The sequence below is a fragment of the Anastrepha ludens genome, chromosome 2 (genome assembly GCF_028408465.1).
Source record: "Anastrepha ludens isolate Willacy chromosome 2, idAnaLude1.1, whole genome shotgun sequence".
Taxonomy (NCBI): Eukaryota; Metazoa; Arthropoda; class Insecta; order Diptera; family Tephritidae; genus Anastrepha; species Anastrepha ludens.
The window spans coordinates 102,608,026-102,623,909 of NC_071498.1; the positions used below are offsets into that span (position 1 = coordinate 102,608,026).

The following is a 15,884-nucleotide window of genomic DNA, read 5'->3' on the forward strand; positions in this document are numbered from 1 at the left end:
CCGGAAATAATAGTTTTGCCGGTACATATTTGCCTTCAAATGGCCTTCATAAACTTCACTATACTTACTAATATAATGGCGATAAAATGTATATATGTGTATTTATATATTTAAAATTAATAAGTTTATTCGTGAAATGTATCATATATGTATATCTATGATATGTACGTAATATTGATAAATTTTTGTAACCTGTTTTGTAGCAAATTGTGAACATATCAAAAGTAATCTGCTCGGCTCACTTGACGGAAAATTTACATATGCAAATATCAATAAAGTTATCGAACAAGATTCGCAGCTAGCGAGTATAGCGGTTATACCTCAAGGTTGATAGAATAATGGTTGCGCTTTCCGAATTCGCTGTGCGTAAGAGCCATGAGTAAACAAATAAAAGCAAGGGGTATTACTTGTTTGTGAGTGTGTAACTACTACCCACAAGCGAGCTTGGCAGGCTGAGAGAGGCTGCAGATGGACAAAACTGATGTTACCTGTCATGTCCGATCGACTGTCGCAAACCCTTCTGTCATTAAGCAGAGGGGAGTGCAGACGGCTGGTTGGACTGATGACGGGCCACTTTCTGTGGGCAAAGCACATGGAAAGGTAGGGCATCTCAGACAGTGTACTCTGCCCAGCTTGTGAAGAGGAGGATAAGACGGCGGACCACTTCCTGTGTGTCTGTCCCGCCTTCGCCCGAATCAGGTTTGAGGTCTTTGGCACTGACGTGTTAAGAAGCGACCATCTTGACTCCTTGGCACCACAAGATCTACTCAGATTTCTTCGGAGATCGGATAGATTTAAAGAAAATTAAAAGGGAATCTAAGTGTAGTACAATGGACTCAATTAATGTCTGAGTGCTGCACTTGCTAGTTGTCCCGACAAAAAAAAAAAAAAAAAAAAAAAAAAAAAAAAACTTGTTTGTGAAGAGGAAGAATAGGCGAAAGCAATGGAAACAACCAAACACAAGAAACTTTACGCACACATAAACACTTTCCTGCCACGGCGCCTTCCGCATAAAAACGCAAACAAACTGCATTTGGAGGCTTTATATTAATTTGTGCTTTCCCATTTAGCACAAAGCATTTCGTTTTCATTAGTTTGTTTAGTTTAAATCTCACAAATCATAATATAACCAAGCCATTCAATGAATTTTTACAAACATGTAATTTCTCCTGCTTTTGTTTGTTTTTTTCGTTTGTTTTGTATTGCCAAGGGAAGTAACGTCAGACCTGTCAAAATCGCGAAAATAGTAACTGGTTTTGGAAGGCGTCACCTATGGTACTCAATTCGCCTTGGTAATGCCTCATAAAACTTGTATAACTCACTATTTTACAAACAAAGATGGAAAGAATAATGCAAGGTGGATTTAATAAGGTGACAGCATTCACCCAGCTGAATTTTTCGCCGTAGGTATGGCTTACGTCAAAATGGTATGCTTTGTTTGTATGTATTGGTATGTTTACATTCGTATGTTTACATTTGCTTGCTGATTTTGACATGATGCTTGCACCAAACGCAACAACAAATACATGTAGGGTTTTACTTATATGTGTTTGCTGTCACCTGTAATAAATTCGCCTTGGAATAATGAGATGGCGCCTATCGTGGTCCCGTTACTTTGCTCTCAGCGAATTTGACAACGAGTTACGTGATTTGAGCTCCAGTATGGCCAGATTACCATTTTCGTAACTTGATTTAGTATTTTTTTTTTTGTTATTTAGTCTGAGAGTTTTAGTTCTTTCTTCATGACATTTTTCTAGCCTGTTCTAATTAAAAGTAATGTTTATAATTTTATAAAATATACATTTTTTTTAAATTAGTTCAATAATTCACTTAGTTTTATTTAGCTTTACTTTTTTTAACAGCTGGTGGCATTGGCGCGATTGCAGGTGTTGTTGGTGTTCTTCTGCTTTCGGCAGTCAAATCTCTTCTCGCTACTGCAGTATTGCCTACCTTTGGATATAAAAATGCACTAAAATTCCCATTCAAAGAAAATAACACAACAAATTTTTATTGAATTATTTAAATAATTTTGTATGCGTGACAAACTGTCTTTAGAATGTGCGTTTTTTTTTAAATAAATGTGTTATACTTATGTACAATTTAATTTATAAGTAACTTTTGTCAAGACTCTTTTGTTAAGGGAACAACTTATTTGCTATATTTGAGGTTATGTAACTAGACTTTTGTAAAAATGTCAGTATGGTTTCTTTAGTATTTTCTGGTATTTTGTTGCTTATTTTTATAATGAATACACCTCTTGATGCTCTATGTCCCAATAAGGATTGATGGCCGGAAGAAACGATTACACCTCTATGGTTTTAATCAACATTCAGTAAATTTAAACGCCTTTTAAAATGTGTAAAAAGTTTTCAATCTTAAGAAGAGTTGAGAGAGCTACATTTAATATTCTTCCATAACCTTAAAAGGAGCAAAAAATTAAATTCACACTTTCAAAATATCAATTTTTATAAAAACCAACTAATTTTCATTAGCACTAAAATCTTCTCAGAGTGGCCTTTTTTAACCTTCTTTTGTATAATAATACAGTTTTTATTTAACCTAAAGTTTCGGTAGCTTTAAATTAAAAAAAAAAGAAACAAACACGAAACTTCAAAATTTTCGTATTTTCGGTATAAAAAAGCACTAAATTTATTGCGAAGAACAAATGGTTGGCAATACTGCACAACTCAGCAAACGTGACGTCACGTACTCTCTGATGGGCGCAATCTTCTTTCTATCATTCTTGCTGTCAAGATATGTTGCTTCATCTATTCGCTACTTGCTAATGCTTAGCGACGGCGTCATCGGCAAAAAAAGGGGGAAAAAGTAATTGGGCTTAGCAATTTTGTATTTTGATTATCAAAATGTCAATGAGAATGTAAACAATCAAATAATAGCCTAGACAGACGGCGGCGTTAATTGGTAATTTTGATTAAAATTGTAAAATTAGTAAGCAGCTGATTAGCTTATCGGATAGTCTTATCAGTAAAAGAAGAAGAAATATATATTTACATAAAAGAAATCTTAAATTGTAATTTCTCTAACTGTTCCTAAATATCACAACAATTACTGTAATTTCAAAATGTTAGTGGAAACTAGGATTGCATCCGGTCTTTCTTGTTTTTCTTTTTAAAAGTTTCAGCATTTCTCATTCAAAATATATATCAACTGCCATTTTTCGGTAATGTTGCCGTTAAAAATTCCCCTAATCCGCATAAACTATGAAAATTATGTAAACTTTTCAATCCGCATTAGTTTCACTTAATTCCTGAGATAATTCTGAATTAAGTCGTTAATTCTGATTAACGCCATCGTCTGTCTAGACTGTTAGGCAGCAACAAAGAAGCAGGACACTTTGACATTCAAATCAGCAAAATTGCAAGAAAAAAAAAACAAGTCTTGTGCTGTAACGAAGTTACTTTATGTGGATCTTCCTTGCCCGTGGCAATTAAAAGTATTTGGATTTAGCTTCCCTTGCTAATATTTTTAAATTTTGTTTGTCAAATTCAGTTTAAATAATCCCAAATTATATCTATATAAAGAAACAGTTAAGCTTGCCAGTAAGTATTTTACTTTCGTATAATAAGCTAAAGAAGAAAGTAACATTTTAAAATAGTTGAAACTTGAGTTAATATGCAACAATTGGTACTTCCATCGACTTTTTCGACTATTTTTTCCATTTGCAACACAAGGTAGATATTTAAGGTTAAAAGTTTTATTTTTGCTACTTCAAGTGAGCACGAAACTGATAAACTAATAAAGGAGCTATACATTTTTTAAACCACTTTCTATATATCTCCACCATCCCACTATTGCCAACCGTTCGCTACAAACACAATCCACTTCAACACAAAATCCAAATTTTGACTTGTGACATTATTGTTGTATTTGAGACGTCCGTCTGAGTTGTCATATGACCAATTTTCATCGAGGGCCAGGAATAAAAAATATGCTGCGGATTTGTGCAATTTTTATGTTCTGCTTTTTAGCAGGTGAGTAATCCTTAAGTAATTTATACAATATAAAAAAGTTTAAAGTGTAAGTGAAACCATAGTGGATAATAAAAACATTTTTACGGGCTAGTGACGAGTGTAAAAAATAGTTGCAATTGTTGGGTGTAGTTAGTGAACGTTTTATTGATTTTGTGCATATCACTTGTAAACCTCACAATTTTGTAAAATGTGACTAATTTAACCCTTCATATTCTAGTTCAAGCTGATGGCACTTTCTACGTGCTGAATACGCCGGAATCGTTATCCTTTCAGTCCGTTTCTACTGCACTCCCCAGTGAACAGGTGGGTGACATTATTAGGGCAGCAAAAGGTTTGGATGTATCGGACTCCGCGGATTTTCCTGGTCTTGTGATCGAAAATCCCTTTGGACTTCCACAAAAAGCAATGATTGTAGTTGCAAACGGTTTGAAGCAACTGCCCCTCAGTAATGACGTAGTGAGCTATAGTGTGGAAGGTAAATCTGTGTCGGCCTCAATAGAGGAACTTAAGCTGGCATTGACCGAAGATATATCTGAATGCGATATAAGCTTGTCTAGTTCACAGGAAAACGTACGTGAATAGCATATAATATTATAAATTCTTGTTTATTGAGTACTTAATCTATATAACTTATTATGATTTAGGGGCTCGTTAACTGTGTTAAATCAAACAATGAATTTATACTTGCGAAAATTGACGTATCTAAACTTGTTAAGAGTGGTGTTGAAAAATCCAAGGTAGTTTCCACTTTGGTTAGCGAACTAAATACCCTTCAGGAAAAAACCGAGGGAGACTCGTCCCAATCAATTCTCGTCATAGTTATTGCTCATGAGGATGAAAAAGATGGTAGCACTTCCCGTAGAAGACGTGACACTCTTGCCGGATCAACAACTGTAAGTATATTAAAAGTTATGGGTTTTAATTCGAGGTAGCATTTATAATGATTGATTTATTATTAACAGAATACTTACAACCTTGCTGCTTATTACGATGAAAATTATCCCGTAATTTTCAACATCATTCTATGGTTCATGGTTGCTTTGGGCCTTTCGCTGTTGGCCGTATGCTATGCCATTGCTGACATGGATCCCGGCAGAGATTCGATTATCTACAGAATGACATCAACACGAATGAAGAAAGATAACTAAATCTCTATTTTTATATAGGGGCTTCTTTCATAATTTAAATTCTATATACATATTTTAGAAATATCTCCGAGAAAGTGGAGTATTTCAAACTTGTTAACATATTTTGAAGTTTGCAAGAAAGTATTAAAAGTTTAGAATGTTGTAAATAAATGGCGCCTCAAAAATAGAAATATTTTGGGGCCGTCACTTTATTGAAAATTCAGTCAATATTATTTGTTTGGTCTACCTCTAAGTAATTCATGTGTGTGTGTGTGTTGTTTACTTGCGAATCTATCTGTAAGCTTTAATGAAAACGAGGTAGTGCATTCACATATATTGTATTCCAAAAAAATTGTAAAACGGTGGTTACTGAATAAATTCATAAATACAAAGAGTTTTGTGATTAATCTTTAGTATTCCTGTCGTGCGAAAAAAAATTATGCAGATTGCGATGGTATAAAAGTACGATATAAAAATGGTTGCTTTGCAACAATTAAAACTTTCTATGAAACTATGAGTAACCATAGTGGAATAATATCGCTTGGTCAGGTACAGTTCCACGTTGTTCTAAAACGTAAACCCAGCTTTTATGGAACCTACACCGATGGCGTTTACTGGCTTACATATATTTTAAATAATTCAAATTAAAATAGCATACAAGTCGCTTGGCTTCGGTTACGTAGAACCTACTGACTTTGGTTAAAATTTGAAATATTTTTTATCGAATCAAATTAAATAACAATATGAAAAAATCGAGCCAATTGGCACAGTATTGGGTTATCTCAAAAGTTCGGCAACAATATTTTATTGAAATCACTATTCCAAGAGTGTAGAGCTTCTGATATTATATTTATTGCACTAGTTTACAAGGTCTATATATATATAAAATTACTAGACCTGATAGAAAATAGACAGACTTTCGAGGACATACGCCCAGAGTTCATTACCTCGTTTAAAAACTCTTGCCCACAGAATACCGTCGGGTCGAAATGGTAGTAGTTAGCTTTAGATGCACTCAAATAAATTGGCAAAAATGAATATAGAGACTAGTGAAGCACATTAAGAAATATCTTCTCAAGAAGATCTGGACAATCTAAAAAACCAGCCGTAATATCAAAAACAAACATAAGCAACTGAACAATTATTCCCGTTTCGCGAGTTTATTGGTAGACCAGCTTACAACGAGATGGCGTAGGGTCAGCAAGCTTAAGGGAACTTAAAGTAAAACGAAGGAAATTTCTTCATACTCTTTCATTTCTGACATGCCATCAGTAAATAGGGTTCTATATGATGGAAGCATACCCAAGTTTAGAACGAACTTCGACTACCATCACAGGTTTTCGTTAGCTACAACAACAAAAACCGCATAGACTGCTCGCCGTTTCTCTGCTCGCTATCTCTCTGCTCGATTAACTTGAGGAAACATTTGCGTGAGAAAGCAACAAGATTATACGCCATTTCTCTGCTCCCTATCTTTATGCTCGATGAACTTAACGAAAAATTTGCATGCGAAAGCAACAAAAAAGTTATGGAGTGTCATTCGCCGTTAGCGAGTATGGCTATATTTCATTAGACTGGTATAACTGCCACTTGCTTACGCTTGGCAAAATGAAGAGGCCTAAAGATAGTGGGTAGAGAAGTGGCGAATAGAACAGGCTTTCTGTCTAGCCGTTTAAATTGTAGTATAGGAAATAAATTGTAAAGCTTGTATTCAGCGCTGTCAGATCTTTCTAAAAGCCACAATAAAAAAAACGTGATCATGATTAAAAAAGAAAAACATTATTTGTATGCTATTTTTCCTATTTATTTTTTTAAAAGGCATCAAGTCTTTTCTCAATAATTTTTACTGCTGTTGGCAATGCGATTTGCAAATTTGAGAAACACATTACTTACATTTTACATCTGGCATCTTTGTAATCTGGTCGAATATTGTTGACATTTTGCGGTGGTACGCATTGAACGATTTTTTGCGGTGGTTTTTTAAGAAGTTTTCTATTAAAATTAATATAAATACATAAACTTATTTATTTTTTTCATAATAGTCATCATGTCTATTGAAATCGAATCAGCTGAGTAAGTATGAATAATGACGTTATTGTCCGTCTTGGTAGTCACCGGGATGAAGTTTGTATATATATGTACATGCCCTAACGCCAAAATTTTTATTTCAGTGTTATTCGACTTATACAGCAGTATTTAAAAGAATCTAATTTATTTAAAACGTTGCAAACACTACAAGAAGAGACTGGTGTTTCACTGAATACTGTGGACAGTGTAGATGGATTTGTGCAGGATATAGTAAATGGTCACTGGGACACTGTGCTGAAAGTAACGCAGTCCTTGAAATTACCTGACAAGAAGCTCCTTAATCTGTATGAACAAATTGTACTTGAATTAATTGAATTACGTGAATTGGGTGCAGCTCGATCATTGCTTAGGCAGACTGATCCTATGATTATGCTAAAACAGCACGAACCTGAGCGCTATATACATTTAGGTCTGTAAAAGTAGTGGTTTATAATTTTACTATAAAAAAATACATATTTAACATTATTTTGTAGAAAATATGCTTCAGCGTGCATATTTCGATCCGAGAGAAGCATATCCAGAAGGCAGTAGTAAAGAGAAACGGCGAGCAGTCATAGCTCAAGAGTTAAGTGGTGAAGTACATGTGGTGCCGTCGTCGCGTTTGTTAGCATTGCTAGGTCAAGCCTTGAAATGGCAACAACATCAAGGGCTTTTACCGCCGGGTACAACAATCGATTTGTTCCGTGGTAAAGCAGCAATGAAAGATCAGGAAGAAGAAATGTTCCCAACCCAAATGTTCCGACAAATTAAATTTGGCCAGAAATCTCATGTGGAATGCGCACAGTTCTCGCCGGATGGTCAATATTTAATAACAGGCAGTGTCGATGGTTTCCTTGAGGTTTGGAATTTCACCACAGGTAAAATACGCAAAGATCTGAAATATCAGGCACAGGACCAGTTTATGATGATGGAGCAAGCGGTGTTGGCATTATCATTTTCACGAGACTCCGAAATGATAGCTTCTGGTGCTCAGGATGGACAAATAAAAGTCTGGCGTATTATAACAGGACAATGTTTAAGGAAATTTGAAAAAGCACACACAAAAGGCATTACCTGTTTGCAGTTCTCACGTGATAACAGTCAAGTGCTTAGCGCTTCCTTTGATTACAGTTTACGATTACATGGTCTAAAATCTGGGAAAATGTTAAAAGAGTTCAAAGGTATATTTAGTAATAAAGTTTACTGAAACTATGTAAAATAAATATGTTAACATCCTGATTCTCTTGCATTCAAGGCCATACTTCGTTTGTAAATGAGGCAACATTTACGCCAGATGGACATAACATACTCAGCGCCTCCTCGGATGGTACAGTGAAGATTTGGTCATTAAAAACTACCGAATGTATTTCTACCTATAAGCCATTAGGCAACGAGCTGGCTGTGAATACCGTATTAATATTACCGAAGAATCCGGAGCATTTTATTGTTTGCAATCGCTCGAATACTGTGGTCATTATGAATATGCAGGGTCAGATTGTGCGTTCATTCTCATCAGGTAAACGTGAAGGCGGTGCTTTCATTTCAGCGACTATCTCACCCCGTGGTGAATTCATTTATTGTGCCGGTGAGGATCAAGTACTGTACTGTTTTTCGGTAACTTCTGGCAAATTAGAACGTACGCTTAATGTAAGTATGTTATATTATGCACTAATGAATAATGGTTACATAATTATGCACATGTATGGCTAAACTCCATTTTACAACATAATAGGTACACGAAAAAGATGTCATTGGCCTAGCGCATCATCCGCACCAAAACTTGCTGGCCACTTATGGTGAAGATGGTCTGCTTAAATTATGGAAGCCATAAATATAGGAATAGATTGTATATTATAAAATAGTCATATAATTGCTATGAGATGTAGTATTTAAAACAATAAAACAAAAACTAAATGAAATTATGGGTATTATGTAGATAGAATTATTGCAACCCAGTCGGTCATCGCTGCAAAAGATGTAATAATAACCTGGTTTGCAGCGCCAATGTGTCATAAATTTACGTAAATTGATTTCAATTAAGCATCATGCAAATTCTACATTGTGTCGGTCGTATAACGTATCAATTATATGCATAAATATTGCCTTACAGCTATATGATGTACATACATACAAAAGCACATCAACAAGATTCTTTTGAGATTTTCACTACCTTAAGCCTCTTAGTGGCATCGAAATATAGCTTAGCCCGCTTCAGTCGCTCAGGGTGAACCCATTTGTGAGCACGTCAGTTTTTGATTGCGGCCGGATCATGAAGAGTGAGCAAATTATCGAAAAGATACGAAACAAATTGAAGGATTCTAATCCTGATCGGCGCACCGTTTTAAGCGTATTTCAATTCAATATTACCGATGCAAATGGGAAGTTGATCAAAAGTGTAGGTGGGTGCCGCGAATTCAAATTGTAGTTTTTTTTTTAATATTAAATAATTTTTGTATACTTAATTAATTGTGAGTAGTATTAACTGATGGTGTTTAGTGTTTGATTTTAAAGACTTGAACATCTACGATGGTACAACGGACTCAGCGGATGCCGAGATTACCATAACGGATGATGATTTCTACATGGTGGGCACCAAGGAAATAACTTTCGATTCATTACTAGCTGAGGTAATACACGCTCACAAAATTGATTCTATTAATTTTAAACGAGATTGATTTTAGAATAAAGCGCTAGTAAAGGGAGATACAACGGCAATAGACAAGATTCTTGCGAAGTTTCGTTCGGCAGAAGAAAAGTGACTTTTGGAAACACTCGCCCAAATAATTTCAATTTCGATGGTAGCCTATTAATTCTTTAACCTTTGGGGAGAGTTTTCACTTCAACGGCAAATAGCATTTATGTATGTATATACTCACAAGCACAAGTGTTACTGCGCTTACAGTGGGACGAACATGATCATTTACGTAATTTTTGGCTTCAGCGAATTTTTTGTTGCAACGAAGAAAAATATATATTTCCTTCAAGGAGTTATGATATAAAAAATTAAAATGTTATGCAATTCTATAAAATATGAGTTACTTATTATCTATACTATAAAGGTGAATGTCTGTACGTTGTCCGCGCATCACTACGAAACGACAACACCAAAAGACGTAAAAATTTGTATACATTCATTTTTTACCCAATTAAGGTTATAGGCATGTTTTTATGATGGACCTACTTCCCACAGCCCCCAGGCCGCGCCACCACTCTCATTCGTCACTAATAATCGAATATTTGCTTAAATTTAATCTAAAAAATCTTAGTTTTTCCTATTTTCCACTATTTATAGCACACTCTAGACTTCATAATCCGCATAAGCTGTTTAACTATGGCCCAAATGCAAAGTTCAAAAACGGTTTGAGATAGAAAATTAATAAAAATAATTTTGCTTGATATTTTTCTGATTGGTTGTTTTGATTTTATTCAACGAGGCATAGCAACGGATGCCGGGTATGTAATATTATGGTTATAAATAAAAAATTATTTTCTATGAAATTATTGTTTGTAATTCTTTTATATAATATACATATCCTAAATCCCTCAAAACTACTCCTACGCGAGCGGGGCCGCGGGTTAAAGCTAGTAATAAATATAATTCAAATTTCATCACTTATACAAATTCATCATTCAATTTTGTTTTGAATAACTAATATATTTGACCAAATAAATGGAGGTTTTGAGTGATGGAAAGGTTTATTTTTACCTTCACGCGCCCCATTGTTTGCCTATTTGTATCCTGCAGTTATACTGCCACGCCATTTGCAAATATAATAAATTTTCCGATAAGGCCAATCTTGTATTCTAAGAAGAAAAGCTGTATATCTGATTTTTATGATTGCTAGAAAAGGCAAAACTGCGACTAGTACAAAGGCATATAGCGCATGGATGATAGCGAATACCACATAAATATGTACATATATACACTGGTGCTCACATAAATAAGTCAGTTTATAATATACGCATTATTTTTCATGGAAAATATTTTTCCTTATTTTTATATAAAAATATAGTTCATTGTATAGGGTGTGTTTTTATCTACATAGGAACTATTAATAAGGATAGACTGTTCACTAGACAGGGCTAGTTTACTGGGGCGGCAGCTCTTGGTCGGGAAAAACCCGAGTCATTTCGGTAACGTAGAACCGGCTGCCAAGGGAATGGTATAATAACGATAATTATGATTTGACAGCTGCGAATAGCAAACTGTTGACATTTCTGTTCAGTAAGGTTTGACGAGCTATATCGTTTAACGCCTGCCCGCGATTTTCATAGAACATTGATGACATCATCGGTCCTTATTTCTTTCGAAATGAGGGAGGAGTTGCCGTTATGGTGGATGGCGAGCGCTATAGAGCCATGCCATGAAATTAGGTTTGTTTATGTAAAATTATCCAGGAACTTGCCAGTAACTTAATTTTCGAGAATTCGCTCTCAAAGAGAAAGTGATCGAAAATAGTACTGATTTTTCAGTAACAATTTGCAAGCTGATTAAAATGTTGGCGGGAAAAATCACAATAAGTAATAAGATTCAGTTGAGCTACTTCGTATTAAATAAAAAAAAAATAGAATAAAGCAAAGAAAATGCAAAATAATGAGCTATCGACGTTATGAGCTGCGGCTATGAAACCAAGCTGCACGCTAGCTCTTCTCTGATAACCAGGGATGGTTATAACGTGCACAGACAAGATCACGAGCGAGTCAACGGTGGTGGCCTAGCGTTCATAGTCCACTACACAGTGCAGTATCGTCTGATCGACGAAAGCATCGACCGCAGGGACAGCACCTTAGAATGTCAAGGTATAGCTGTCCGGTCAGGCGATGCCGAGCTCGAAGTTTTTAACATATATATACCCCATGTCAGCTGCTGCCCGGCAAAATATCACTCTGATATAGGTACGCTCATCAAAGATGAAAACCGATTGGTCGTAGGTGACTTCAATGCGCATCACGATTTTTGGCATTCAAGCCTACCAAACGGTTGCACTTCGTCGGACCCGAAGAGATCCGAGAGCCATTTTAGCCGACTATTCACACTGCATCCTCCGGCCAACAGATCCAATCGTCGTCACACCAGACGGCTGCACAAACTGACGAACAACAGTGCGCCACTTACTTTCTCCTGTGATGAGGTTCAGGGGGCCATCAACAAAACCAAATCATCTAAAGCCATTGGCCCTGTCGGACTAAACATGCTGACGTTGAAAAAGCTGGGTCCATTGTGAGTAGAGTACGTTACAAGGGTTTTCAATATGTCCATGGCCACTCTAAAAATTCCTAACAAGTGGAAATCAGGGAGAGTGGTCCAACTACTGAAACCTGGGAAACCCGCCAACCAAGTGGAATCTTATCGGCCGATAACTCTCCGTTGCCCAGTAGTGAAGACTTTTGAAGCCCTCCTACTCTCACTCTTCAGGAAACACCTGGCCCCAGCCCTACATCAGCATGGTTTTCGTCGAGTGCACAGCACCACCACAGCACTCACTATCATAAACGCCCAGATAAACCGCGGGCTTATCCAAAACCGCCCCTTCGAGAGGACTGTCCTAGTAGCGTTGGGCTTGAAGAAGGTTTTGATACTGTCAGCCATTCCACGCTATCAGATGATATTTTTCAGTCGACACTCCGCTAACAATCTGAGCGGTCGTCACTCGTCAGTGATTTTTAGAGACCAAACATCCAAACAGAGGAAGATAAAACAAAGTGTTCCGCAGGGTGGTGTCCTTTCACCCTTGCTGTTCAACTTCTATCTATCGAAGCTCCCTCAACCACCAGAAGGAGACTCCCTGGTCTCATACGCTGACGACTGCACGTAATGCCGTCGGGCAATGACGTAAGTAAAAAAAACATCTGGCTAGTAAGTCATTGGGAATTTTTTTTTTGTTTTCTTACCTGCTATACAATATAAAAGAAAAAAGAAGAATAATTGTTGAGGCAGTCATAGCTTTCTTCATATTATATTTTCCTTGCTTCCGTCTATGTATATATGTATGCATATATATAGCCAAATTGGTTAATATCTAATAAGGAGTAGCATAAAACACAAAATATACCTTTAAGCTTTCGAATTGTATGATATTTGGGAAACTGCAGTAACGGTGACTGGAGGCTGTGGTTCAGAAGTACATACACATATATGTTAGCATAACACAGTATACAAATCTACACGCTAACCCAACAAACAAACAAAATTGCTGACGTTGCAGCGCGTGCAGAGCCAAGCATCAAATATTGATCGCGCATTCGCAAAAACTTCTGACGATACGTCTGGCCATAAGACACCCTTACGCAAAGCCAACGAACGCAAAAAGAGCAATTCCCACATTCTGAAATATTCGATCACGTTGAAGTAAACAACATCGCATGTGAGAATGGACAACGAAAGAAAGTGGTCCCGTTAAAGGAAACAACTCCGCCTGTGGGTACGACAAAAGCAGCAGAGTATCGAGCGGCAGCGGCTACATTTAGATATAAGTAGGGTAGAAATAATTATAAACTTCAGTTTGTTAATAGCAATTCAATAAAGGAGCATAGCTCTCCAAAAAATTATTTTTTTACTCTTTCCGATATTAAAGAGTTTAACTTATATACCTCTATATCATTAGCCGATTCCTATTTAATATATGGCTTGAAATAAACTTTATAAATTTTGTCTAACATATACATATACAATAATATTTATTTACATTCTCCATTTTATCACCATTTTTATTTAAATTTAGAACTTTGACGCAATTCTACAATAATTCAAATTTTAATTCGTGTCGACTTATACATACTTTGCCATTAGCTTTTGTTTAACTTTCGAATTCTTAGAAGTAAACATTTATCCACTAAAAACTTGCAACTTCCCCGCAAAATGAAATGTCATTTTGCTCTCGCACTTTCCCCTACTTTGTAAGTTTTTTGGATAGATGAACACCAAAATTTGATAATTTGTAACAATTGTACAAACTATTTGCTTCATGAACAGAACTCATTCCAATAATATTTCTGTTTTGTATTATCGTTTTAAGTTCTCTAGATCTTAAAAAAACTCCCGATATAACAAAATCCTCATAAATCAAAGCTCCAAATTTTGTATGAAATTCACAAAAATTAAACAAATTTTAAAAAATTGTCATTAAAATTTTCAACTTAATCAAAATCTTTAGATAATTTCTAGATATGCAGTTTCATAGCCAATTAAATTTTAATACAATAAAGGGTATGTTTGAATTCGTTCAATAATGTTGTTGTTGTTGTAGCAGTATCTTCGCCTTGTCAGTGTAGTGTAATTACCGGTCGTCTTCGTCTAGCTCATCTAACGGTAGGCCCAGGAAACTGGCAGTTTCGACGGGTTGGGTCCAGAGGGAGAGAGGTGTTAGATGAGTGGGTTTGATGGGGCATGTGAAGAGGTGGTTAGTGTCGTGCGGGGTACCTTCACATGCTGGACATATGTTTAGTATGTCGGGGTCGATTCTGGATAGGTAGGAGTTTAACCTGCTACAATATCCAGAACGTAGTTGTGTCAAGATTACGCGGGACTCTCTAGGAAGCTGGAGCTCTTCGTCTGCGATAGGTGGTGGTTGGACTCCGATAACGGCATTCGGGGGTCGGGAGCTTAGGAAGGTGGTAAGGGTCTCCCGATGAATGTCGTTAATTGCCTGTCTGTATACTGTCTGATCCTGGAGTGGTCTGTCCGTTTTGTCCTGGATCTCGTCCACGTAATTGACGGGGTAATTCTGGGGTTGTTTATCGTCGGTATTGGGGTATCGTCGACGTGTACCTGAAGTGGCAGCTTGACCTCCTTTGTCCAGGTGATAAAAAGGGTCGCCGTGGATTTAGTGGGAGAAAGTTTTAAGTTTCTCGCAGTGAAGAAGCGAGAAAGGCGGGCGAGGTAGTCGTTTACTTTTGAGCAAAGGCCATCAATGTCATTGCCCGACGCCATTATCGTGCAGTCGTCGGCATATGAGACCAGTGAGACTCCCTCTGGTGGCTGGGGGAGTTTCGAAATATAGAAATTGAAAAGCAAGGGTGAAAGGACACCACCCTGCGGTACTCCTTGCTTTATTTTTCTCTGTTTTGAGGTTTGGTCTCGAAATACTACCGACGAGTGACGACCACTCAGGTAGTTCGCGGTCCACCTCTTCAGCCCTGGCGGGAGTGTCGACTGTAAAATGTCATATAGTAGCGTGGCGTGGCTGACTGTGTCAAAAGCCTTTTGTAGGTCCAACGCTACTAGGACAGTCCTCTCGCAGGGGCGGTTTTGGTTAAGTCCGCGGTTTACCTGGGTGTTTATGACGGTGAGTGCCGTGGTGGTACTGTGCACTCTACGGAAACCATGCTGGTGTGGGGCTGGAGTCAGGTGTTCAGTGAGGAGTGGGAGTAGAAGGGCTTCAAGTGTCTTCACTACTGGGGAAAGGAGAGTTATCGGCCGATAAGACTCCCCTTGGTTGGCGGGTTTCCCAGGCTTCAGCAGTGGGACCACTCTCCCTAATTTCCACTTATCAGGAATGATGAGAGTGGCCATGGACAGGTTGAATACCTTTGTGAGATATTCTACTCCCAATGGACCCAGCTTTTTCAGCATCAGCATGTTTAGTCCGTCGGGGCCAAGGGCTTTTGATGGTTTCATGTGTTTGATGGCCCCCTGAACCTCGTCGCTGGTGAAAGTAAGCGGTGCACTGTTGTAGGGCAGTTTGTGCAGCCGTCTGGT

The 15,884-nt window shown here is 37.2% G+C and overlaps 3 protein-coding genes across 4 annotated transcripts; all 3 read left to right on the forward strand.

Annotated features, from left to right (window-relative positions):
- Positions 1–3,870: 3,870 nt before the first annotated feature.
- Positions 3,871–5,513, forward strand: LOC128858840 (ATPase H(+)-transporting accessory protein 2). Its single transcript, XM_054095369.1, has 4 exons — positions 3,871–3,992; positions 4,210–4,562; positions 4,637–4,885; positions 4,955–5,513. The coding sequence occupies exons 1-4, from the start codon at positions 3,914–3,916 to the stop codon at positions 5,138–5,140; spliced, it is 867 nt and encodes a 288-aa protein (XP_053951344.1). The 5' UTR covers positions 3,871–3,913; the 3' UTR covers positions 5,141–5,513.
- A 1,529-nt stretch (positions 5,514–7,042) lies between these two features.
- Positions 7,043–9,106, forward strand: LOC128854953 (WD40 repeat-containing protein SMU1). Its single transcript, XM_054089475.1, has 5 exons — positions 7,043–7,192; positions 7,291–7,616; positions 7,681–8,367; positions 8,442–8,833; positions 8,919–9,106. Exons 1-5 carry the CDS (start codon positions 7,167–7,169, stop codon positions 9,015–9,017), a joined length of 1,530 nt encoding a protein of 509 aa, XP_053945450.1. The 5' UTR covers positions 7,043–7,166; the 3' UTR covers positions 9,018–9,106.
- A 253-nt stretch (positions 9,107–9,359) lies between these two features.
- Positions 9,360–10,684, forward strand: LOC128854955 (uncharacterized). Of its 2 annotated transcripts, none has more exons than XM_054089477.1 (3): positions 9,360–9,585; positions 9,698–9,813; positions 9,868–10,684. In XM_054089477.1, exons 1-3 carry the CDS (start codon positions 9,456–9,458, stop codon positions 9,943–9,945), a joined length of 324 nt encoding a protein of 107 aa, XP_053945452.1. In that variant the 5' UTR covers positions 9,360–9,455; the 3' UTR covers positions 9,946–10,684. The 2 variants fall into 2 exon arrangements, with proteins under 2 accessions (XP_053945452.1, XP_053945451.1); XM_054089476.1 differs by having other exon boundaries at positions 9,365–9,585; positions 9,683–9,813.
- Positions 10,685–15,884: the final 5,200 nt, after the last annotated feature.

Excerpts from the sequence above, each read along its gene's own strand:
- LOC128858840 (XM_054095369.1), top strand. The coding sequence starts at position 3,914 with ATGACCAATTTTCATCGAGGGCCAGGAATAAAAAATATGCTGCGGATT. Across the intron at positions 3,993-4,209 it reads TATGTTCTGCTTTTTAGCAG|TTCAAGCTGATGGCACTTTC; the intron begins GTGAGTAATCCT and ends TTCATATTCTAG. Across the intron at positions 4,886-4,954 it reads CTCTTGCCGGATCAACAACT|AATACTTACAACCTTGCTGC; the intron begins GTAAGTATATTA and ends TATTATTAACAG.
- LOC128854953 (XM_054089475.1), top strand. The coding sequence starts at position 7,167 with ATGTCTATTGAAATCGAATCAGCTGA. Across the intron at positions 7,617-7,680 it reads TGAGCGCTATATACATTTAG|AAAATATGCTTCAGCGTGCA; the intron begins GTCTGTAAAAGT and ends ATTATTTTGTAG. Across the intron at positions 8,368-8,441 it reads AATGTTAAAAGAGTTCAAAG|GCCATACTTCGTTTGTAAAT; the intron begins GTATATTTAGTA and ends CTTGCATTCAAG.
- LOC128854955 (XM_054089476.1), top strand. The coding sequence starts at position 9,456 with ATGAAGAGTGAGCAAATTATCGAAAAGATACGAAACAAATTGAAGGAT. Across the intron at positions 9,586-9,682 it reads GAAGTTGATCAAAAGTGTAG|TGTTTGATTTTAAAGACTTG; the intron begins GTGGGTGCCGCG and ends GATGGTGTTTAG. Across the intron at positions 9,814-9,867 it reads TCGATTCATTACTAGCTGAG|AATAAAGCGCTAGTAAAGGG; the intron begins GTAATACACGCT and ends GATTGATTTTAG.